We start from the raw sequence: 25,300 nt of genomic DNA, 5'->3' as shown, positions 1-25,300 counted from the left end.
TTGTGTATTTCTACATAATTTTTTACACTTCAGCCTATAATATCCCACTACTGGACATAGGCCTCTTTCCCCACGTAGGAGAAGAATCAGACCTTAATCCACCACGCTGCTACAATGCAGGTTGGCGAATATATTCCCTATTATGAGTAACAATCGCTATCAGGTGTACATGATAACAACCGGGACCGATGGCTTAACGTGCTCTCCGAGTCACGATGGGGAGACCCACAAGGACTGCACAAACACCCAGACCACGGCAAACATCTGAATAGCTAATACAAATGTTTGTCATGTGCAGGGATCGAACTCGAAACCGCCAGCGCAACATGTACAATCCATGGCTGTAACCGTTGCGCCAGCGCGGCGCCATAAATTTTAATTTTTATCAAATTTTATAATTTATGTTTCACTACCGAAACTATCCTATTAAACACAGCTTTTAACATAATTTCCAGACAATACTATTTATAGTCTTTTCACCTCTATTTTGTTGTATTAATTGTATGGCATAATGAAAACCTAAAATGCATGACTCACGCAACAGCTATAAAGTAACTAAGAGGCCATCCATTTATAACATAAAGCTTGAAAGGAGGGGGGACAAAAATCACGAAATATCATGTAGTGTGTAGAGTAGGTGTGTAGTAGTATATCACGTGCATTTATTTTTTTGTCAAACGCGTAATTTCTAAATCGAAAAGCAGCGTATAGTGTGACCCTGACGTGGAATGTTGAAGAAAGTCTTGCTAATCCGTGGTCTGAGGACAATGTACATTAAATATGTTCATTTACTGTACAATATGTTTTCCACGTGATTGCACCATCCCTTTTACAGTCGCCCAGAGGTCGAAATTCGACCATAACTAAAAATATAAATTAAAGAAAACTAAAAAATTATGAAATAAAGAATCTTTTTAAAAATTTTCAATGTGACTACAGACTTTGACAATCAACAAAAGACCATATGCGTGCGTCTGTCAAATACATGTTAGTGTGTGTAATGTTTATTTTTTTATCAATTTAATAAAATTTTATGCAGTTTTAAAAAAATATTAGCATTCTCCAATCCTTTATATAAACTACAAGTGTGGGAAATTTCATACTCCTTCGTGTACGCAATTTTCATAAAAAGGGGTACAAGTTTTTGTTTCACGGATTAATATATAGATATTATTTTTATACCAGTCAAAAACAACCTACAACCTTTCTGCCTTGACACTTTTATCATGGTCTTTAATTTCAGAATAATAATAATGATAGTAATGATTTATTTTCCATCACAGTCATATTGATATAATGAAACCTTATCTTATTAATGATATAACTACCCCTCCCCAAAAGTTAGGAATACAAGATCATGTGGAGAATAAAATTAGATTATAATTTATACCTGTATTTAAAGATAATATTATTTAAGATTCTTTGAAGAAACTAAAAAATACAAATGATTTTAGGTGGGGCAGGTCTTAAACCTCATCACATATCACCAAAGAGAGAGAGGAGGAAGAGAAGGAGGGAGGGTAAAGGGTTAACATGCTAAAAAAACATCGTGTGATTAACTGACAGCACCTAAGTAAAAAGCAAACAATAACTTAAACCCCTTCCTTAATACTGTAATGGTTTTATAATATGTAATTTAATTTTCAATTTTAAAACAGCATTTACAGACAAACAGCTAAATTAATACCCATTGTAATGAAATACAAATACAACTCACAAAGTATTTAAATATGTTTTACTGTACAACATGTACAAACATTAATAAAAGAATATTTAATATATGATATATTGAAATTTTTTATTTTTTTTTGTTATAATTGAGTCGACAAACAAGCGTACGCTCTCCTGATGGTAAGCGATTGGCATAGCTTGTATACGCCTGCAACACTACAAGCATAGCTAGCACATCATCAAGCGAAGCATCGCTATTCTCTACAGAAATTATAATACCTTGTGGTTATACTGTGAGGTTAGTAGATATTAACAATAATACTAAATGGCAAAAAAACTTAATAGCCGTTAATTATGCTTAAATCAAAGAAAGCCAGAGTGGACAATACATTTCACATGCACTTTGTTGATAGCTGGTTGCATTGGTACAAAACTTTTTGTGACATAAAAACAAAATGGTGCTCTATCAAACAAATAAGTTTGTTCACATTCATAAAACACAAAGAAAATATCCAGTCATAATCACAAAACACATTTATAAAGTGGGTTTTAATAAACAATTAAAAGTACTTATTTCAACATTGCTTCAAGTATTTATCATCATCGTAGTGTTTTAGATAATATTTTACTTTTATGTTTTTGTACAAATAATGTTTAGTCATGCCATCTTTACAAAGATAAAAGAATAATGATTAATACTGAGATACCAATCACAAGTGTCAAGAAATGTTTCATAACTGGGCAAATTTAAAAACATAATGAACATCGTATATATATATGGCTCAAGTCATTAGCTACACAAAAGTCATAAATTTAAAACTTTTAACAACGTCATGACAAACTTTATTAGTTCTTATTAGACATCATTTCATGATGTGAACTTTCTGGAATATATTATGATTGCGGCTTATCAACACTGAATGCGTAAAACCAATATTCATATAAATATGCCTATAGAACATGTAAATGTGGTATGCATGTATGTCTTTAAGGTGGTGTCATGATTAAAATGCGTGCAAAGAACGAACCATTCATAATGAAAGTTAGGATTACATGCTCAAATATTGCGCAGTCAGTAATTTGTATTTGAAATACGGTAGATATTAAAACTATGAAAGAATTTTGTTATTGTTTGACTGGAGAAACAAAGAAAATACTGAAGAACTACTATAATTGGCATTCACGAAGAAAATGGCGTCATATCAAACTAATCACGGAACAAGGCACGATTTCATCATCAAAAAGCTCATGGACATCACACAATCAGAAGAAAACACCAGAAAAATTAAAAAGAAGTAGAAATCCAATTTTTTTACAAAATTACTCACTTTGAATATGAATTCCAAGGAAAATCATCCAAAAACTTATAAGACTGATGACAAGGCACTCCACTCACCGTTTGCAAAACCCAGACTTCATATATCACGTGACCTAAACAGTGCTGCCATATAGAGTATAAGTCTTATAGGATAAAGTAATCATTAAAATTTATTATAATTTATATTAAAACTTATTTATCAATATTTCACAGTGTTTTGATGATCAAATTTATTTTAAATTTATATACTTTTATTTATTATTAACAATTTACACCCAGTTTTTGTAGATTTACTACGTTAAATACGTAGTTCGAACTTCAAAAACTAAATTTTTTTTTATTTATTTACAAATACATCATCAAATTTTTTAATATTTTTCGTGTTTTTGTTTCTGCCGTCGCTTAAAGTGTAAAATAAGTCGCTTCCCGCTGTCTTTATACTTAGACCTTTAAAACTACTCAACGGATTTTGATGCAGTTTTCTTTAGTGAATAAAGTGATTCCAGAGGAAGGTATATATATATATATATATATATATATATATATATATATATCTAATACGTGCATAATATAGAAGAGGAACACTGGTAGTTTTTACACCTGTGTGAATGCAGGGTGGGTCGCTAGTTAGATTATATTGACATGAATTACCTTATCCTGTCCCAGCTATAGGCGTACCATGATATACAACAATATTATTGAATCTAGATAAAGTCTATTTAACTTTCAAATCTTAATATTATTATTCTAATCATTATTATTATTATTAATGTTTCAAAATTATGTTCCAGGTGAATTATATCTGTCAAAAGTACAAAAAGATCAATGTTCTTAAGTAACTCGCGAAAACTCACGGTTCTACCACTATAAATGACTAGTATGTCTTATCAGCTCAGCTCAGCCTATTGCAGTCCACTGCTGGTTATAGACCTCCCCAAGTTCGCGCCAGACATTCCGGTTTTCCGTAATCCTCATCCAGCCTACACAGGCAATCTTACGTAGATCGTCGTCCAACGGGCCGGAGGACGTCTCACACTGCGTTTGCCAAGACGCGGTCTCCACTCCAGGACCCCTCTTCTCCAACGGCCATCGGTCCTGCGACACAGATGACCAGCCCACTGCCACTTTAGCTTGCTAATTCTGTGGGCTATGTCGGTTACTTTCGTTTTCTCGCGGATAGTCTCATTTTTAATCCTATCTTTGAGAGAAACCCCAAGCATAGCCCGTTCCATTGCACGTTGAGCGACTTTAAACTTGTGGACCAGTCCCTTCGTCAGTGTCCACGTCTCGGCTCCGTATGTTAACACAGGCAGGACGCATTGCTCGAAGAGTTTTGTCTTCAAGCATTGCGGAATCTTCGAAGTGAAAACTCGACGAAGTATGTCTTATAATAAGTAATAATTGTGTTTGTTCGCAAATGAAAAAAAAACCAACTTCGATTACATCGACAAGTAATACAACGTAAGTAGGCGAAAAAAATTCGAGGATTCACCTCGATTTCTTTGAGATTCCATCATGGGATCCTGGTTTCCTTATCACGGTACCACCCTTGAGAGGGGATATCCTTTCAAATAAAAAAAGAATTATCAAAATCAGTGCATAAACGAACGAAGTTATCCCCGAACATACATAATATATATATATATATATATATATATATATATATATATATATATATATATATATATATATAGATTTAAATACCTAAACTTGAGCGAGTGAAAAATGTGATAGCGTCCTTAATTGCTGTACAAAATGTGATTTAAATGTCGTGCGTCGAGCGTCCGCAATCTAGACCACCTATTTTAAGTATGAAAAAGAAACTTTGCTGTATCACAATATATGTCTTTCGCTGTTAGTGCTAGATGGATATTATTGGGAAACAGAATAAGTAGAATCAACGACAAATGTATCATAACACTGTGTTTTTCAACATGTTTTTGCATCAAGACCACTTTTTCTCCATCTCTCTGAAACAAGCGCGATTTTATAATTGATATACGCAGTTACGCCCATGTACAACCATATGATTGATAACAACCATGTGAATCATATTACGCAGGAGATGCGAGGTCAGCACCGTGCTGGTGATGCGGTAGACTGAGTGCTGGGGTTGAATTCAACCCCGCGGGAGACTAAAGGGGCTCGTGCTCGGTGGACTCCGGTCTACCAGAGGTTAATGGCTTTCGGTGGTGTACCTGTATTGTTAATTTTTTTTTACATTACAAACATTTTATTTGATGGTAAGACTCTTAAGCAATGTCAATAATAATTGACCATGGAGCGAAAATTACAGACTTGGCTTCGGCCTTACTTTACCAGTCATCGAATCAGAAGAAAAATAAAGTTACTTCAGACTTGGCTCCGGCCTTTTGATATATCAGAACGAAACTTACAAATTCAAACCAGGCTGTATGGATTATAGTCCTTTGCCTTTCCCTATTGGGGATAAATTTTAAAACAACATGACCATGGAGCATAGATGAATTGACAATAACCATGTAGCATAGAGAAAAACAATAAGGTGCATGGACTTGGAGCATGCTCCATGATAAGGCGAGACAATTGACACATAGTTTAACACATGGAGCATAGAGAAATTTTTCTATGCTCCATGGTTTCCTCTCCAATTTCTCCTCTTAATTTAATCTTACAGTAGGCAACCCGAAATACTTCGTCTCGACACTGTTTGATACTTGTAATTTTTACCATTAGATATTCGGATATAGAACCTAATAATTACTTGTGATTATTAATTTTTATTATTTGTTATTTTTTTTTTAAATTTCATTATCATAACATATAATGAATTATTCCACACTCTTTTTTGCCAAACTGTACAGTAGTACTTTTGTGTTTGTACTCGATAGCTAGACGTATTCATCATTACAGCCTATACAGTCCACTGCTGGACATAGGCCTCCACAAGTTTACGCCAAACATAACGTGAACTCATGTGTTTTGCCCATAGTCACCACGCTGGGCAGGCGGGTTGGTGACCTATAAGTGGTAATAATATGGTGGTAAGCTAGACGTATTGACCTTTCATAATATTGGGTTTCCAAAAAAAGGTCATCGCTTCAAATTATCGTTCAAATTTCAGGTAACCAAAAAAAAAATTTCAAGGTACTACTAGGTAAAACTTTCGATACTATACCTGCCAAAAACTACTCATTGAGTAAAAGTATCAAATACAACGTATCGAGTACAAAAGTATCGGTATCGAATGGTAATGTAATCGATACCACAAAGTATCGATACTTTTTTCTTGTCCCTACGTGTTACACCGATTTTAATTTAAAAATAACCAAAAACTGTGTCTTAATTTATTTCATATTTAATTAAAGAATTAATTTTAGATATAGGTAATTTATAAAAATGCCGACCATATCAGTAAAACGAGATGCACTTTTCGCAGCATTAGGAAAATCATACAGTAAGATTAAAACAAGGATTAATATATTATCTATTATAAAAGTAAAAGAACAGTTGGTAAACAATTTGTTTTCTTAAATTGCAGCTGATGAAGAGTTCCAAAATTTGTGCTTTGAATTTGGATTGGAATTGGATGAAGTTGTAAGTGTTTTATTCACGCTTCAGCTTGTATTATCCCACAACTGGGCATAAGCCTCTTTCTCCATATAGGAGAGGGATTGGAGCTTAATATTAACGGACGGATATGTTTTCTACTATGAGTAACAATCGCTATCTGGTATTTATACTATCAACTGGGACAGATGGCTTAGCATGCTCTCCAAGGCACAGTAGGGAGACCCAAAAGAACAGAAATTCAAACCATATATAAATGTTTGTACAAATACAAATATCTATCTAGAGCGGGAATAGAACTTGCAAACCAACAGTGTTTTAAGCGACCACACGCATGACTACACCAGAATAGTTGTTATTAAGTATTTTGTTGACAATATCTATTTTGTGTTTATATTGATTAATGTAGTATTTGTTTCACAAAATTAAAAATGTATCAAAGATGTTTTCAAATTATAGACATCAGAGAAACAGATGCTAATTAAGGAGCAAGGAGACCAAGCTGGAGTGGGTGTCTCAGAAGAAATACTGTACCGTATTGACATTCCTGCAAATAGATACGATCTGCTGTGCCTTGAAGGACTTGTTAATGGAATTCTAGTATTCCAAGGAAAGTAAGTGATGGAATTATATCAAAAAACATTTTTTCCTCAAAATAAGTAATTGCTACATAATTAAACATGGTACTTCTTTTTCATAGAAAAGGAGACTTATACTCCGCAGTGCGATGTTACAATTTTTTTAAATTTAAATGTGCATTAATTACTTTAATTTTAAAATTCATGTTTTATTTGAATTGACTATAAGCTCATATAATTACAAAAAAAAAACATCAATATTTCCAAATATTTTTGTGATTTTGTAGAAAAAACCCACCTTTGTACAAAACAAAGAAATATGAAGACTGCTATTCTCTTCATCTGACTCCGGCTACTGCACAAATCAGGCCCTATGCTGTTGCAGCTGTTCTGAAGGGTGTTACATTCACTAAAGAAAGTTATAATTCTTTTATTGATTTACAGGTATGTTCAAAGATTATACATATATAATTTTAAATAATTATTAAACGCTATGTGGCTACAGTAGTAAAATATAGCCACCCCCTCTCTTCCCCTGGGTGTTGTAAGAGGCGGCTAAGGGATAACACAGTTCCACTATCACCTTGGAACTTAAAAAGCCAACCGATGGCAGGTTAACCATCCAATTGCTGGTTTTGAAATACACAGGTCAAAGATGTCTTCGGTGCAACAAAACCAGCCCCACAGTCACCAATCCACCTGCTCAGTGTGATGATTATGGGCAAAACAATGGCGTGAATTTGTGGAGGCCTATGTCCAGCAGTGGACTGTCATGGGCTGAAATAATGATGATGAAATGATGAATTATTAAACACTTTGAAGCTGAAAATGTTGATTATTACGATATATATTGTAAAAGCAAGTACGTAGGCACTAACTGCCTGTTTTATTAAACAGGCTAGTTATGGTAGTAGGGCAAAAGATTAAGATGGTTTAAAAAATACAATATCAGAGTATAACTTGTACACTGTAAATATATATAAATCATAAGTATAATATAATATTATTGTTGAAGTTTGAGGCAGGTTTAGGCTTTTTTCATTCATTTTTCTCTATTTGATTTTTATTCTCCTGGAGGGGATTGGGGATTGGGTCGTCAATGCGCTTGCGATGCTTTGGTGTTGCAGGTGTCTATAAGCTACGGTAATCGCTTACCATCAGGTGAGCCGTACGCTTGTTTGCTGAACTAGTGACATAAAAAAAAAATTATTTTGAGAAATATTATTGGTCCCTTATAAATGTTAAAATGTTATTCATATTTATAGGATTATGACAATAGCACATTCAATAGCTACAACATGTTAATTAAAGGTTTGTGGGAGAAAATGTTAAAATATTAAAAGTTGGAGATCAAACAAATATAATTGGAGATGAAACAAATATAATTTTTTTACTAGATGACCTACTCAGTTTAACTCTTATATATAGCATGATGTTCTATTTCCTCACCCAAAAACAATAAAAGTAAAATAAAAGTTAATAAATGTTTTTACTTTGTCATATTATAATTTGTACAATATTAAAAAGTGCAAACTAAAGTATATTAAAGGAATTAGAAAAAGCTTGATTTTTAAAGATTTTTTTTTTTAATTTGATAATTTTTTTTTTCAGGATAAACTACATCAAAATATATGTAGAAAGAGAACCCTGGTGGCGATTGGGACTCATGATTTAGATACTATTCAGGGGCCATTTGTGTATGACGCTTTACCACCTCATGAAATAAAGTTCAGAGCATTAAATCAGACCCAGGAAATGACGGCTCCTGAACTAATGGAATTGTATTCTGTGAGTATATAATGAATATCCTAAACAGAGTAATGTATAAACTAAATATAAACCACAATTATATAAGTTGAAATTGAGATTTGAAATGAATGTGTTGATTGTTTCTAAGATGTTTTTTTTTTTTTTTGTCTAAGATCTCAATAAACTTCCGGATCTTGTCAAAATTGTGAATGTATGTATTATATTTAAAAAAAAATCTTAAATACCTATTATGTTGTATTGAGCATTGTTACTACATTTAAAATTAAACTGTTATTATTATATTTATTTAATGTTTCAGTATCAATGTCATATATTAATATATTTCAGAGTCATGCCCAACTGAAACAATATTTAAACATTATCAAAGACAGTCCGGTATACCCTGTGATCAAAGACAAGAATGGAGTAGTTTTGTCTATGCCACCCATTATTAATGGTGAACGCTCTAAAATAACTCTTAATACAAAGAATGTGTTCATTGAATGCACTGCTACTGATCTTACTAAGGTAAGAATAACTTAATAAATTTTACTTTAATAACAAAACACAAAACTTTGTGAACATAAAAAGTGAAACTATGGACAGAAAATGTTATATTTCTTACCATATAGATCTGATAAATATATATAATACACTAAAACAGCATAGGCTGTTACCTTGGCAAATGCGTCGTCTATTAATGTAGCAGAAGAGTCTGAGATAAATCCATCACAATTATCACTTCAGCATGTAATATCCCACTACTGGGTAATAGGCCTCTTTCCCCATGTAGGAGAAGGATCAGAGCTTAATCCACCAACCTGCTCCAATGTGTGTTGGCGGATATATTACCTACTATGAGTAGCGATCGCTATCAGGTATACATGATAACAATCGGGATCGACGGCTTAACGTGCTCTCCTAGGCACAATGGAGAGACCCGCAAGGACTGCACAAACACCCAGACCACGGCAAACATCTGTATGGCCAATACAAAAGTTTGTTATGTGCGGAGATCGAACCCGCAACCGCAGGCGCAACAGGTTCAATCCATGGCTGTAACTGTTGCGCCAACGCGGCGTCACATTATACTCCTGTGTTAAATTGCAGTTAATGTTCTTGCCACATTTAAAGATAAAAAAATAAGTGGTCTTCGAAGTACAGTGGGTAGATTCACAAGACAAAATGTCTAGAGTAATTATAAAAAAATTACTTAAGTAAATTACTTGTTGCCATTCAAAAAGTTTCAGCTTTCTAAGACAGATATTATGTAAGGAACATATATTTTCCCCGTCTAACTACTAATAAAACGTAAATACGTAATGAAATGTGGAGCTAAAATAAATAATCTAAAAAAAAATAACCCAAAAAAGGTCCAAATCAAATCTAAAAAATAAAAAAAAAATCTAATTTGTTAATTTATTTTTTATTTCAGGCAATAATTGTATTAGATACAATAGTATGCATGTTTTCTGAATATTGCAGCAACAAGTACGAAATACAGCAATGTAAAGTGTTCGCTCCAGATGGTACATACGAACTGTACCCACAACTACAGTACAGAGAAGAAACAATAAATGTTGAAAAAGCTAACAAGTATATTGGAATTAGGTAAATATTTGATTACTATCTCAATTTTTTGATCAAATCTGTTAAGGAACGTCTCCATACTATGTGTGCCGTTTATGAGAGTAGGTATTCAAAAATACTATGACTGGTAACTTCTTCTTCTTTTACTTTGGCTCTCTGAAGGAACAGTGCTACAATCTAATGTTATTTTGATTTTGAACTAAAAGAAAAAATAAAAGAGACCTCAGGTTAGTTGGGCGAGTATTTGAGGGGGAAGAACATCATAGAGGGAAAACTGGAGTTTTGGACAGTTAAAAAATATGTGATCAAGAGTTCCTTCCTCAAGACCACATTCGCAAAGTGAAGAGTCTTTAACTCTAATTTTGTGAAGGAAGACAGGGGAGCAAGAATGACCTAACCTTATGCGACAGACAAACTGGTCACTTTTCTTAGGTTTCCGTCACGTCAATATACTCGATAAAAATATCACGCATTTTTACATAGGTAAATATGTAAAAATATGTATATATATGGGGATATTATTTAAAATGAATTGTGGGTTCACCGAGGGGGGTTAAAACCAGTCATGTAGCTGTCCTACCTGTCATACTTGTCCATTAATGAAATTAATAAAATAAAAATAACAAAAGCCTTTGTGATTTCTCAGTGAAAGCGGTTCACAGCTAGCGTCGCTGTTATCGCGCATGTGTCTTGTGACGTCACAGGCAGAGGACGAGTTACGCGTGCGCGTGCCGCCCACCCGCCATGACGTCATCCACGCCTGCGACCTCTACGAGGATATCGCCATTGCTTATGGGTATATAATAATTCCTCTTATTGTGCATGGGGTAAAAAATACGATTTATTATTACATGACCAATCCATCTGAAATGAGCGACTAAAAGATGTATTGGCCATGAAGCTTTTTACCACTGTGCGTTAGACGTCAAGCTGCTAGAGTGGCGGGATTGGCAAATAAATTTGATATTAACATTAATAGCTAGTACAACACTCAACAAGGGTGGTGGAATAACCGCGACGCATTGTGTGAATTATCTTAGAGAACATGGGATACAGTTTTGATATACATTAAAAATATATTGAAGTGAAATACATTAACGAATGAAGTAGTAATGTAAAATTATGTGAACATAATGAAGGCACAAAAAATAGCAATATGTTCACACTGAAAATAATGAAATACAAATTTCGATTTCTAAGAATCTAACATTTAGACATATACTTATAAAAATAAAGAATTAAGGAGCCAGTAAAATATATTTTAAAATAATTGAGAGAATTCTAACAATAACAAAGACAAAAAATATATATCAAGAAGTAACATTCATCGTAATTGATTTAAATTTATGTAATAATAGTTTAATTACTAAAGGTAGTTTTTTTCCAGCTACAACCGGATAGAACGTCGCGCGGCGCACACAGCAACAGCAGGTGCGCAGGCGCCGCTTAGCAAACTCAGCGAGGCGCTGCGCCGCGAGTGCGCGCACGCGGGCTACACGGAGGCGCTCACCTTCACTCTCGTAAGCGCACCGTACACCGTACACCGTACCGCACGTTACCATCAGCTACGACGCTCAGCAAGCTCGGCGAGGCGCTGCGTCGCGAGTGCGCGCACGCGGGCTACACGGAGGCGCTCACCTTCACTCTCGTAAGCGCACCGTACACCGTACACCGTACCGCACGTTACCATCAGCTACGACGCTCAGCAAGCTCGGCGAGGCGCTGCGTCGCGAGTGCGCGCACGCGGGCTACACGGAGGCGCTCACCTTCACTCTCGTAAGCGCACCGTACACCGTACACCGTACCGCACGTTACCATCAGCTACGACGCTCAGCAAGCTCGGCGAGGCGCTGCGTCGCGAGTGCGCGCACGCGGGCTACACGGAGGCGCTCACCTTCACTCTCGTAAGCGCACCGTACACCGTACACCGTACCGCACGTTACCATCAGCTACGACGCTCAGCAAGCTCGGCGAGGCGCTGCGTCGCGAGTGCGCGCACGCGGGCTACACGGAGGCGCTCACCTTCACTCTCGTAAGCGCACCGTACACCGTACACCGTACCGCACGTTACCATCAGCTACGACGCTCAGCAAGCTCGGCGAGGCGCTGCGTCGCGAGTGCGCGCACGCGGGCTACACGGAGGCGCTCACCTTCACTCTCGTAAGCGCACCGTACACCGTACACCGTACCGCACGTTACCATCAGCTACGACGCTCAGCAAGCTCGGCGAGGCGCTGCGTCGCGAGTGCGCGCACGCGGGCTACACGGAGGCGCTCACCTTCACTCTCGTAAGCGCACCGTACACCGTACACCGTACCGCACGTTACCATCAGCTACGACGCTCAGCAAGCTCGGCGAGGCGCTGCGTCGCGAGTGCGCGCACGCGGGCTACACGGAGGCGCTCACCTTCACTCTCGTAAGCGCACCGTACACCGTACACCGTACCGCACGTTACCATCAGCTACGACGCTCAGCAAGCTCGGCGAGGCGCTGCGTCGCGAGTGCGCGCACGCGGGCTACACGGAGGCGCTCACCTTCACTCTCGTAAGCGCACCGTACACCGTACCGCACGTTACCATCAGCTACGACGCTCAGCAAGCTCGGCGAGGCGCTGCGTCGCGAGTGCGCGCACGCGGGCTACACGGAGGCGCTCACCTTCACTCTCGTAAGCGCACCGTACACCGTACACCGTACCGCACGTTACCATCAGCTACGACGCTCAGCAAGCTCGGCGAGGCGCTGCGTCGCGAGTGCGCGCACGCGGGCTACACGGAGGCGCTCACCTTCACTCTCGTAAGCGCACCGTACACCGTACCGCACGTTACCATCAGCTACGACGCTCAGCAAGCTCGGCGAGGCGCTGCGTCGCGAGTGCGCGCACGCGGGCTACACGGAGGCGCTCACCTTCACTCTCGTAAGCGCACCGTACACCGTACACCGTACCGCACGTTACCATCAGCTACGACGCTCAGCAAGCTCGGCGAGGCGCTGCGTCGCGAGTGCGCGCACGCGGGCTACACGGAGGCGCTCACCTTCACTCTCGTAAGCGCACCGTACACCGTACACCGTACCGCACGTTACCATCAGCTACGACGCTCAGCAAGCTCGGCGAGGCGCTGCGTCGCGAGTGCGCGCACGCGGGCTACACGGAGGCGCTCACCTTCACTCTCGTAAGCGCACCGTACACCGTACACCGTACCGCACGTTACCATCAGCTACGACGCTCAGCAAGCTCGGCGAGGCGCTGCGTCGCGAGTGCGCGCACGCGGGCTACACGGAGGCGCTCACCTTCACTCTCGTAAGCGCACCGTACACCGTACACCGTACCGCACGTTACCATCAGCTACGACGCTCAGCAAGCTCGGCGAGGCGCTGCGTCGCGAGTGCGCGCACGCGGGCTACACGGAGGCGCTCACCTTCACTCTCGTAAGCGCACCGTACACCGTACACCGTACCGCACGTTACCATCAGCTACGACGCTCAGCATGCTCCGCGAGGCGATACATCCTTTACCAAAACTTTCTGAAGCTAACGGATAATCTGAACCATATGCCCGTAATCGTATTCGTATTATATAGTATCCGAATCGATGCCCGAAACTTTGTAAGTATCAATAGCATCCCTGGTTATAAAATAATATTAAATTTGAATTTTCATAATATATAGTTGCTGCTGTCTTTTCTTTCCTGCAGACGTTTCTTTATAACACCTCTCACCACTAATATTAACATTTTTTCTCTTATTTCAGTGCTCAAGAGACGATATAGCGACTAAGCTCGGTGTTAAAATCGAAGATGTACCTGCGGTTCATATTTCCAACCCCAAAACATTAGAGTTCCAAGTTGTTCGAACAGTGCTTTTACCAGGCCTCTTGAAAACTCTCGCTGCTAACAAGAAAATGCCACTGCCACTCAAATTGTTTGAGATAAGTGATGTCGTGCTGAAGGATGCAAATGCTGGTAATGTATATTTAAAACTTGACGCCCCACGCAGTTTCACTTGCCTTTGTTGTTACTGTTCTTTCCTGAGAGTTGCTATTTTTTAATCAGACTTGTAACACCTGAGGCTTGCATAGTAAACCAAGCAAAAAAATTTTGCACACTATGTGTTACAAGAAAGCACTTATTATTTATTGTTTACGGCAGGTAGACACAAAAGTGTAAAGATGTATTTTTTTGGTGCTCTTACTTATTTTTAACAGACTTCCAAAAAAGGAGGAGGTTCTCAATTTGACTGTATTTTTTTTTAATGTATGTTACATCAGAAATTTTGCCCGTGTGGACCGATTTCGACAATTTTTGTTTTAATCGAAAGGTGGTGTGTGTCAATTGGTCCCATTTAAATTTATTTGAGATCTAACAACTACTTTTCGAGTTATATCTAATAATGCGTTTTTACTTGACGCTTTTTTCGTCGACCTACGTTGTATTATACCGCATAACTTTCTACTGGATGTACCGATTTTGATAATTCTTTTTTTGTTAGAAAGAAGATATCCCAGATTTAGTAGCATGATAAGAAAACCAGGATCTGATGATGGGATCCCAGAGAAATCGAGGGAAACTCTTGAAAATCCGCAATAACTTTTTACTGGGTGTACCGATTTTGATAATTTTTAATGTAATCGAAAGCTGATGTTTGTCATGTGGTTACATATAAATTTTATCGAGATCTGATAACTACTTTTTGAGTAATCTTTGATAACGCGTAGTTACTTGACTATTTTTTCGTCGATCTACGTTGTATTACTCGTCGATGTAATTGAAGTCGGTTTTTTTTTTCGTTTGCGAGCAAACACAATTTTATTAATTATAATTTATTATATACATATATGTGCAAAAGCTAAGTTACCACAGTGTAACTCTCTCCACACCTATCACACTAATTTGAAACAACAAAGTGTCAAGATGAACACCTCAATCAAGCATCTTCAGAAAAATATGGAGGAACTGTCTTCAATGGTTACCTGCAGGATGGGTGATTTTGAAAAGAATCTTTCAACATCCAGTACAGCAACTCTTACTGTTAAGTCCTTGGCAGCAGAGTTCTATGCCTTCAAAACACTGGTTTGGACAACTCTTGGCTTGCTCAAGTCCCAAATTGAATTGTTGGCTCAAGGCATGGATCGAACTGATATACAATTCCTCAGGAAACTTCTTCTTTTTCATGGCATAAGGAAAGAAATGGATGAGGATGTGCAAAAAAGTATCCTTGCAGTGCTATCCAATGAAATGAGAATATCTGACGTTTTGACGATTCGTCCAAAATTTCGAGACAATTCTGCAGGCCCTCTATGCTGTCAGCCATGAGGCAGAGATCGTAAGCATAAAGAATCCCGGCAACCGGAACAGAATGCACTTTGCATTTTGCTCTGAGGTGTGAGAAGTCGAGCACGCTTTTGTCCATGCAGACATTAATGCAAAACTGATCTTCTGCGTTTAAAAGCGTCATTTATTACTGCCTCAAAATAGATGGCAAAAAGGGTCGGAGTCATAATACAGATCTGCTTGACACTTTGGTGGTAGCGGAGACTTCTTCTGTGAAGTCTTTCTCGTGACGTAGACTGGCTGTTATGCCCTCATGAAATTGACGCACCAAATTTTCAAGCTTCGCAGGACAGCCATATTTCTCTAGAATCGTCCTGAAACAGATCTAGGAACGCGGTCAAAGGCCTTCTCCAAGTCCAGAAAACATAAGTTCATTCAGCGTGTGTTCACGGTGGTGGGTGGTGGTGTTCTGTTATTTACAAGCACGACAAGAGGAAAAGAGTGTACAGAAGACCGGTAGAGCGCTATAACCAAGCCCATATAGAAGATAAAATATCATATGGCTCAGGCTCTACTAACGTGTTAGGTGAGATTTCTTCCGAAAGCAGCACTGAGCTAGTGGTGATATAAAATGGACCTTTAACTGTAGAAAGATATGTCACTGAATAACTTCGTTTGTCTATTTTTAGTGGACCTGGGCGAGAATGTCGTTTTTATGGAAGACAATACTCGCCCGCATACAGCTCAGATAGTGTTTGCATATTTCCAAGAAGTCGGTATCATACGCATGGAGTGGCCAGCACGCAGTCCCTCTTGAACCCTGACTTGAACTCCATTGAGCATGCATCAGACGAATTGGAACGACGTGTACGTCATTGGGATTCGCCTCCAATCATTTTAATCATTTTACGTGAAATGAAAGATTTAATAGAGGAAATGCGGAATATTCCGCAGCATCGCATCAAAAATCTAGTAGAAAGTATGCCAAATCGTATTACGAGCTTGCGCAGGCAGCATAAAGTACTAAAATGCGACAATCTACATTTATGAATAAAAAGAATTGAATCTATTTTTATTTTTTTTCATTTAAGTACATTAAAATATGATTTAATTTAGTCTTTATTTTATAAAGCTAGGTCAGCTATGTTTGAAGATATTGAAGATATTGAAGATTTTCTAACCGACCTTTTTCTTTACGGTCTTATTAATTAATTTTATTAAAAAATAATTACAAAGGAAATAAAAATAACGTCGAAACTGATGTTTTAATATAATAAACTGATGTTTTGATAAATATGGGTGTAAAATTGCAAAATATGTGACGTCACACGAGGGGGTCTCATAAATGTGACCATCCGTGATAAGGAACTAAGAGTCCTCCCTCGTGGCGTCAAAAAATGGCCCGTTGTATAAAAAACGTGTTCCGCAGAGACGGGCGCGCGTAACGAGCGGCGCCTGTGCGGCGTGTACTGCGGGCGCGCGGCCGGCTTCCAGCTCGTGCACGGGCTGCTGGACCGCGCCATGGCGCTGCTGCGGGCGCCCTGGCACCGGCAGCGCGGCTACTACCTGCGGCAGTGCGACGGTAAAACTCATTCTTCATTCGATACAATACAATACAATACAAATACTCTTTATTGTGTTGTCATCTTTGTATACAGATTAGTATTATTTTTGTATTCGCTATCTGAACGCAAATTTTGATTATGTAACAATAAACTAATTTTTGGGGAAGACACTGTGGCCTGTAACACAGCTTTTTTAAGCTAGCACGGGTCGCAGGGCTTCTTGATATTGTAAACTACATAATTTGAGCAAATAAACTATTTATTATTATTATCTTTATTGTACAATATCAGAGAAAAATAATTTTACACCGAAAAAGAACATATAGACATGTACAAAAGGCGGTCTTATCGCTAAAAGAGCGATCTCTTCCAGACAACCTTAAGCATGAAAAGGACATGACAAAAGAATTAGATACTACGAAAACCTTGGTTAATAAACTGCATAAACGGTCGTCACAGCGAGGCAAGGCGGGGAATTAGCCTCATCTTCATTCTAATAAATATTTTAGATTTTAATAAGAAAATTTTTGGTAATTCAACATAACAGCAAAAACCTACGCAAAGAGGATGTTATATTATTTTGATTTACGAAACAAAGTTCTTATTGAAAAGTTCTGTATAAATGAAGTCAAAATTATCAAAAATCTATGTCCCAACACTAAACATGCACAAGTTTTTGCTTTCCAATAAACAAATTTTAGTAAAAGATAATAGTCAAGTAAAGTCAGTAATAATAATAATTTAACATTTAAAAATTTTTGTTTCGTACGTTAAGAAATTAAAAATTTATGAGTAAAACCTACCTACCTCTTTGTCGCTCTAATGCTTATGGTAACTCCTTCACTACTAAAGTGATCAAACTATGGAATTCCCTACCCAATAACATCCGTCAAGCAGAGTCTATAAATATTTTTAAGAATCGTTTGCACAAATACTACTTAACTCTTACATAGTTTTAATTATGTATATGTTTCTATTGGTATATTGTTTTTATTTGTATGTTTGTATAAATATAGTGTGTATGTGTTTACATATGTGTTTATATGTTTATGTAGATATATACCGTTTAAATGTATTGTAATTAATTTAATTATATGTGCTAAACTTGCGTTGTTGATTGCGCACTACTACCGACATATTTTTCTTAGACTACTTTTATTAAAGGTTGCCTGGAAGAGATCGCTTTAAGGGATAAGGCCGCCTTTGTATACATTATTTGTTTTTGTATCAAATCGTTCTAAAATGTATCTTCTTTTTTGTGTGTGCAATAAAGTTTAATAAATAAAATAAATAAATAAATAAAAACAAAATAATCATAAGTGATATGATTAAAAGAATTATGCTCGCGTTGCGTATTCAAGCATCTATGTCAGTAATTCATATCGATTTTTTTTTATGTCACTATCATCGATACGTTTAATATAATCTAAATTTTAAGTACAAGAAAACCTTAGTCAAAAACATTAACCTTTAAAATTATGTGTATACGAGTATATAGGTCGTTCGACTTCTTACTTCAAATAGGAGTTTCTGTGTTATATACATATGTGTAACTAGATCGGCAAACAAGCGTACGGCTCACCTGATGATAAGCGATTACCGTAGCTTATAGACGTCTGCACCAGAAGCATCGCAAGCGCGGTGCCTTTATTTATTTATTTTTTTACGTGGGGAAAATCCATCATGGATACCCTCCAGCGCGGGGGCGCCAGAGGGTTATGTCAGACTCCTACTGACTAAACACCACCACGTGTGAGCAGTCGTCCGCCTGGGTGGGGCGAGATGGGGTCGCGCTAGCATTGGCCTCGCAAGCGCGGTGCCTACCCCAACGCCAGGAGCTCTGGTCATCTGGCTGTGGAACTAATCACTGCTTGAAAACAGTGTTATCTTCTGTAAGGATGAGGTACTTCCCCAGTCGGGCAGCTCCATATTTTGAGCAGGGATATTCCGGTATGGGTTATTTACCTTTATAAAACGGTACTTATCGAATCAAAATAACGGTAAGAGAATCATTCGGTAACCGAATCATATCGGTAATACAGTATCGAAATAAACCGGTAGTAGGCATAACGTTCGCGTCGTAAGTTTAAGCGGGCAATTCCCGTTCTTGTAGCTGCGCTGCGCTAGCTCGGATTGCGGTCCGAACGTACACTATATCTCTATCTCATTCGCTCCCGTGTGTTGCGTGATTTTACTTAAAAGTTATTTATTTGTGATAGACGAAAGGCCCCGGGCGTGACGCGAGCAAGTTTTCATCTCTTTTTCGCGTTAATGTTTATATTGCATATAACGAATAATTCAAAGCAAAAAACTTAATTACTTGCATAGTTAAAGAAGCCAGTCTTATGAAAAACCAAGCATTATCAATAAAAGCAAAGGAACATTACAGATTCTTCATTTTAAACGATGGCTCACAGATTTTGTCACCCTCTGTTACTTCTCCGAATCATTTAAAACCGAAATACATAACGTTATATTTCGGTATTACAGTTTAATCGGTAACCGTTTTATTACGGTTTTGGAACCGAAATAAAACGGTAACCTTTTCAATCGGTATCCGATTCATACGGTAACCGTTTCAAACGGTTACCTTTATGAATCGGTTTGGCGAACCCTGATTTTGAGCAGAAAATTTCTAGCTGTGCCCTACCTCAGTTATAGATCACGGTCTACGTGAAAAAAAAATCCTAGCATTTTTTATGGTTGTTAAACAGTCAAATTTAAAAATGGGCTAGGATTTTTTTCATGCGAAACGCGATCTATACATTTATAGAACCCTCAATTTGAAGAAACGTAGTTAGAAGTCGAACACTGTATACGGAGATTACATATCTATTTAACTAATCGTTGTGATAAGAAGTTGTGATCTGTATTATTAATAATTATTTATATTGTTTCAGACCCTGCCTATTTTCCAGGCCGATGTGCCGAAGTTTTGCTCCATAATCAAGTCATTGGAAAAATTGGAGTGATTCATCCAAACGTTTTAAACGCATTTGACCTCACAAATCCATGCTCTGCAGTTGAAATTACCATTGAACCATTTCTATAAACGTGATTAAATTCATATTATTGTGACGAATTTCTATATTATGTGTGCCACTGGGTCACGTTTTGTAAATATGTCATGGTTTAGCGTCACCCGCGTTCTTTGTTTTAGGATTATTTGCTCTGATAACAGTTATTTACAACTTAATTATTGATATGTTGTTGATTTAAGGAACAAAAAATAAACTTTATTAAATATTTAAATATATTGACTTTTTATTTTCCAACTTTTAACGACTTAAACTATTGATTATAAAATAAAATTAACCACCAAGGTTATTTTATTAAATTTATTTACATAATACATTTTAGTTTTCAATTGAGTTCATGACACCTTGAAGTTACATACAGGCGAATAAAGGAATAATTAATAACAATAGAGATTTAGGCACAGGTCACAAAAAAAAAATTAAGAAATTGTTTGTAGTTTGACTTTATTGTGTGTACTATAATAACAGCACAAACAAATTAAGTATAGAAATACATTTTATACACACAAGTTAAGTAGACACTCAATTTTAATAAGAACTATCAAATGAGTGACTTTAAATTGTTTTCGTTTCGTTTGATAAAACTATCATATGTACTTAATGTAAAATAAATAAAATACTGAGGTCAATTCGTAAAACAATAACATACAATGTTTATACCAGAATAACTTAAATCACAAATATCTTATAAAAAAACTTACAAACATAATTTGATACTGATCAGACAAAATAATTCGAGTGAGTTTATAATTTTGAACACAAGCAAAACTTGTGATAATTAACATAAATATAAGAGGTACATACTGTTAAATTCGATTTTTTATAACAGTCAACTGCATCATTGCTATTACAAAAAAAAAAAAAAAATAATTTATGGTAAAAGTATACCTATGTAGAAAAGTTTTTGCTATACAAAAAAAAAAAATTACACTTCATGTAGACTACAGTAATTAGCAAAAATTTTATGGTATTAGGCCTATATACATGACATATACGTCCCGTAACTATGTTCTGTTGTATATCAAGTTCCACATGAAAAAAAATGCAGCCCATTTTTAAAATTTTAGTTTGTTTTAATATACATGCTACTCTGGCAATATACTTCTGCATAACTGTCCAATGCTATTTTTCTTTATCCTAAAAACGTCGATAAAGTGAAAGTGAGTTGAACATTTTATATATAAATACAATAAAAAATTTCTTGTTTCCTTTGTAAGGCACATGAATTTTCATTGACTACAATATTTATCACGGAAGAGAACCAAAGACATGTAAATTTATTGAAATACCACTATAATTTTACTTCATACTAAAGTTTGGTCAAACCTGCAATAGATTTACAATGATCTGTGAAAAATGTAATTATGGAGAAAGACGACCATGGTATGGACGTGAACTATTGGACCATGGTGTGATCCTAATTTATTTTTCTAACATATCCTCAATACTCATTATTTTCAAATACTGAAATATGGATTTTATTATATGTATTAGTGTTATTTAAAAATAAATTACAATAATTTTACTACAACATACATGCACTTAGTGAATGTCAATCCTTAAATACTATTATTATGACACATGCATAAATATTGCACATCTCGGCATTCTATATACTTTTATAACTTATTTAAAAAAATACAATTAGGATTTTTTATAACAATGCAAACAGATTTACATTTTGACTCAATTCAAATGCTAATTCTTTATATTAATTAACGAATGAAATCAATGTGACCTTGTATAACAAATTTACATTTTTAATACTTGAATTAATTTTTTATTTTATTATAATACTTATAAAATTGACTCTAAAAGTACGACTAATCATTTAATTTTGTAAATTTACTGTAGATGGGGACGGATATCTAAGCTGCTTATGTCAAATATGGACTGTTTTATTTAGTCTAGTAATAATTCTATTTTAAACATTTTCTGTAATTCTCCTCTTTTAAAGTCTGGAGCTATTATAAATGGGCATAGATAGAACGATAATTCCTTCAAATTTGGGGCACTGGACTTTATAACTTTAGCTACTTGCATAGTCACATGGTGACATCTAGAGAGACTTAAATATGTTAGATGCTGGAATATATTGTTTGAAAAATATGCAAGTAATGCATTTGTTGAGAAGTATCCATGGCGTAATTTTAATGATCGTAAATTCTTTAATCGATAGAAGTGCAACAAACTTGAGTCAAACAATGTTTTACACGTCATTATGTGTAACACTTGCAATGTTTTACATTTAGATATTGATGCAATAATGTCATCGTTCAATGTATCACCATAAATGTGCAGTGCCCTCAAAGTGTTTTGCTTTGTCCTCAGCAGAGATTCGAGGAAGTCTGCTGGTATATTCTTCATTTTTTCCATGTTTATACTCACTAAATTCACACATTGTAACATACTGTACAAACTACCATGGGTCAATGCAAAATTGGATAAAATCAGTGTCTCCAGATACTTTAATTTTTCAAATGGCAGGTGATAAACAAAATTCCCATTTGAATTTTCAGCATTTTGTACTATCAGGGAATTACGGAAACTAAGAAATTTCAAATTAGGCCAATGCCCTAAATCATCAAAAATACAACTGTCAACTTGAGATATGCTTATTTCTAGGTGAGTCAAATTTGGACAATAGCTTATAAGGGAAGACCTCACTTGTGAATACAATTTAAAATACTGCAACTTGACATTTTTTAGATATTTAGCCACAAAAGGCACAATGCTATCACTTATTCTCACATAATTCTTCATGCATACAATGAGGCGTGTGTTGTCCCATATGCAAGGAGTCAAGCATAGTTGCTGCCATCTCATGCATACTTTAGCCACTGCCAAGAGTGATTCGAAATCAATCATTGAAAAAATATATATAAGTAATTCGTTTGGCAGATCATTTATGGTTAAGGCATCAGGGTATGATGACACATCGATCATCTCGAGATGCACCATTCTTAGTTACTGTAGCCCACTCCTTGACGGTCCTGAAATAAATTAATACAATTTTACAAGCAAGCGAAGATATTAGGTATAGATACCAACCCTGCGTTATATTTACGGTTGTAAATATTTATAATATCGCAAACCTTGAATATTAATATTGTATAAAGTAATAAACAACACGTAAATTAAATTTCAAATTCTTCTATGATATTTATATTAATAACAAGCATACCTCGGAATTACTTTGCTCCCTATTCGAGAATATTTAACCGTTTGCTTTAATAAAATCATAATTTTTGCAGAGTTTTCCAGCGATGTTGTTCACAATTTATAAGAATCTTGAGAAAAGTGCAGCAATTCACATATGCATAAAATCTTCATTTTAAACAGTAAAATAACACATTATATTATTTTTTTAAGAAAAATTAAAAATAACTTTCATCTTTGACTTGATGCTATTTTTGTATGACGTATTACGACGTACGTTGACACCTGATTGTGACTGACATTCATTTGATGGAAGCGCTTAGTTTTATGCAAAATATTTAGATTTGTAAATAAAAATAATGCGTTTATTTATTTGTTTACTTAATTCATCACTTTACTAATTAATTAAATCATTATAATACAGGTTTAAATGTTATTTGTTTTTCTAGTTAGAAATATTAAATAGATATAAAAATGTCTAGTTATTTTAGCTACAATATTGCTCCATAAAGACAGTTTTTTCTAAACTCACGTTCAGATATTGACTGATGAAAGTTTTATTACAATATCAGCTGATCCCACGACGTCATCCGCGTGGAATTATAAAAAGTTATTGTTTAGTTTGTAGAGTTATAAAATAAATAAATTTCTAAAACAATAGTAGCCTAAAGTACTCCTTATTACATCAGCTATCTGCCAGTGAAAGTCCCGTCAAAATCGGCCCAGTCGTTTTAGAAATTAGACAGAACAAATAAACAGACAGACAGACAAAATTGTAGAATATTGTGTTATTTTGGTATGAGTACCGTATCCTATCATATGAATTTAATAAAAAGCGCTTATTTTAATATTCCAAACAGACACTCCAATTTTATTTATTTGTATGGGTAGATATATATAAGGTTGAAGAGTTTGTTAGTTTGTTTGCTTGAACCCGCTAATCTCAGGAATTACTAGTCCGATTTGAAAAATTCTTTCAGTGTTAGATAGCTCATTTAGCGAGGAAGGCTATAGGTTATATACATATCATTACACTAAGACCACTAGAAATGGAGTCCACGTGGACGAAGTTGCGGGCCGAAGCTAGTATTATAAGTAATCAGACAACGGCCGCATAGTCCCTCGATTAATAAATCTGCTACCATTACAATGCTAAGCGCCGAAGGGGGGTTGTGGGGGTGTCTTTGTTTTGCTTATTTTTTATCACATGTTTGGGGACAGGGGGATGACATGGTGGTTACGTCAGCAGTGTTTTTTTATTATTTCTTGTTTTCCTCTTTTGCAAAATTGGTAGGTTTCAATTCAAACGTCCATCTGGCTACCCTAGTTGTCTATGTTAAATATTAGAATGTTAATTGTGCAATAAATTCGAAAGAATAACATAAAGCATAGGGGGGGGGATGCTGACTTTTGCTGACAAGGGGGAGGGGGGGTTAAGAATTACTAAAATTCTGCTTACGTAATGTATCACTTACGTAATGTATGACGCCGCATTGGCGCAACGGTTACAGCCATGGATTGTACCTATTGCGCTGACGGTTGCGGGTTCGATCCCAACCCCCCCCCCCCTTGACAAACATGTGTATTGGCCATACAGGTGTTTGCCGTGGTCTGGGTGTTTGTGCAGTCCTTGTGGGTCTTCCCACCGTGCCTCGGAGAGCACGTTAAGCCGTCGTTCCCGGTTGTTATCATGTACACCTGATAGCGATCGTTACTCATACTAGCGAATATATCCGCCAACCCACATTAGAGCAGCGTGGTGGATTAAGCTCTGATCCTTCTCCTACATGGGGAAAGATGCCTATGCCCAGTAGTG

General features: G+C 36.5%; 3 protein-coding genes across 3 annotated transcripts in view; 1 reads left to right on the top strand and 2 right to left on the bottom strand.

The window, feature by feature from the left end:
• LOC123657716 (AN1-type zinc finger protein 6) overlaps positions 1–3,122 on the bottom strand; it is a 41,668-nt gene extending 38,546 nt beyond the window's left edge. The window contains exon 1 of the mRNA XM_045593233.1: positions 3,000–3,122. The gene's annotated coding sequence lies outside the window, so the exon portion shown is untranslated. The remainder of the gene's footprint in view (positions 1–2,999) is intronic.
• A 3,129-nt stretch (positions 3,123–6,251) lies between these two features.
• On the top strand, positions 6,252–20,539 carry LOC123658097 (phenylalanine--tRNA ligase beta subunit). Its single transcript, XM_045593566.1, has 12 exons — positions 6,252–6,425; positions 6,510–6,565; positions 6,998–7,152; positions 7,404–7,560; positions 8,728–8,904; positions 9,214–9,393; positions 10,301–10,476; positions 11,102–11,251; positions 11,843–11,975; positions 14,204–14,414; positions 17,152–17,304; positions 20,188–20,539. Exons 1-12 carry the CDS (start codon positions 6,368–6,370, stop codon positions 20,337–20,339), a joined length of 1,758 nt encoding a protein of 585 aa, XP_045449522.1. The 5' UTR covers positions 6,252–6,367; the 3' UTR covers positions 20,340–20,539.
• Positions 20,540–20,752: 213 nt separating this feature from the next.
• On the bottom strand, positions 20,753–23,286 carry LOC123658096 (F-box/LRR-repeat protein fbxl-1-like). The gene has a single exon (XM_045593565.1). The coding sequence runs from the start codon at positions 23,284–23,286 to the stop codon at positions 22,228–22,230; it is 1,059 nt and encodes a 352-aa protein (XP_045449521.1). The 3' UTR covers positions 20,753–22,227.
• Positions 23,287–25,300: the final 2,014 nt, after the last annotated feature.

This window comes from Melitaea cinxia, chromosome 11 (genome assembly GCF_905220565.1).
Source record: "Melitaea cinxia chromosome 11, ilMelCinx1.1, whole genome shotgun sequence".
In the NCBI taxonomy this organism is placed as follows: Eukaryota; Metazoa; Arthropoda; class Insecta; order Lepidoptera; family Nymphalidae; genus Melitaea; species Melitaea cinxia.
This window is presented reverse-complemented; position numbering and strand designations above follow the sequence as displayed.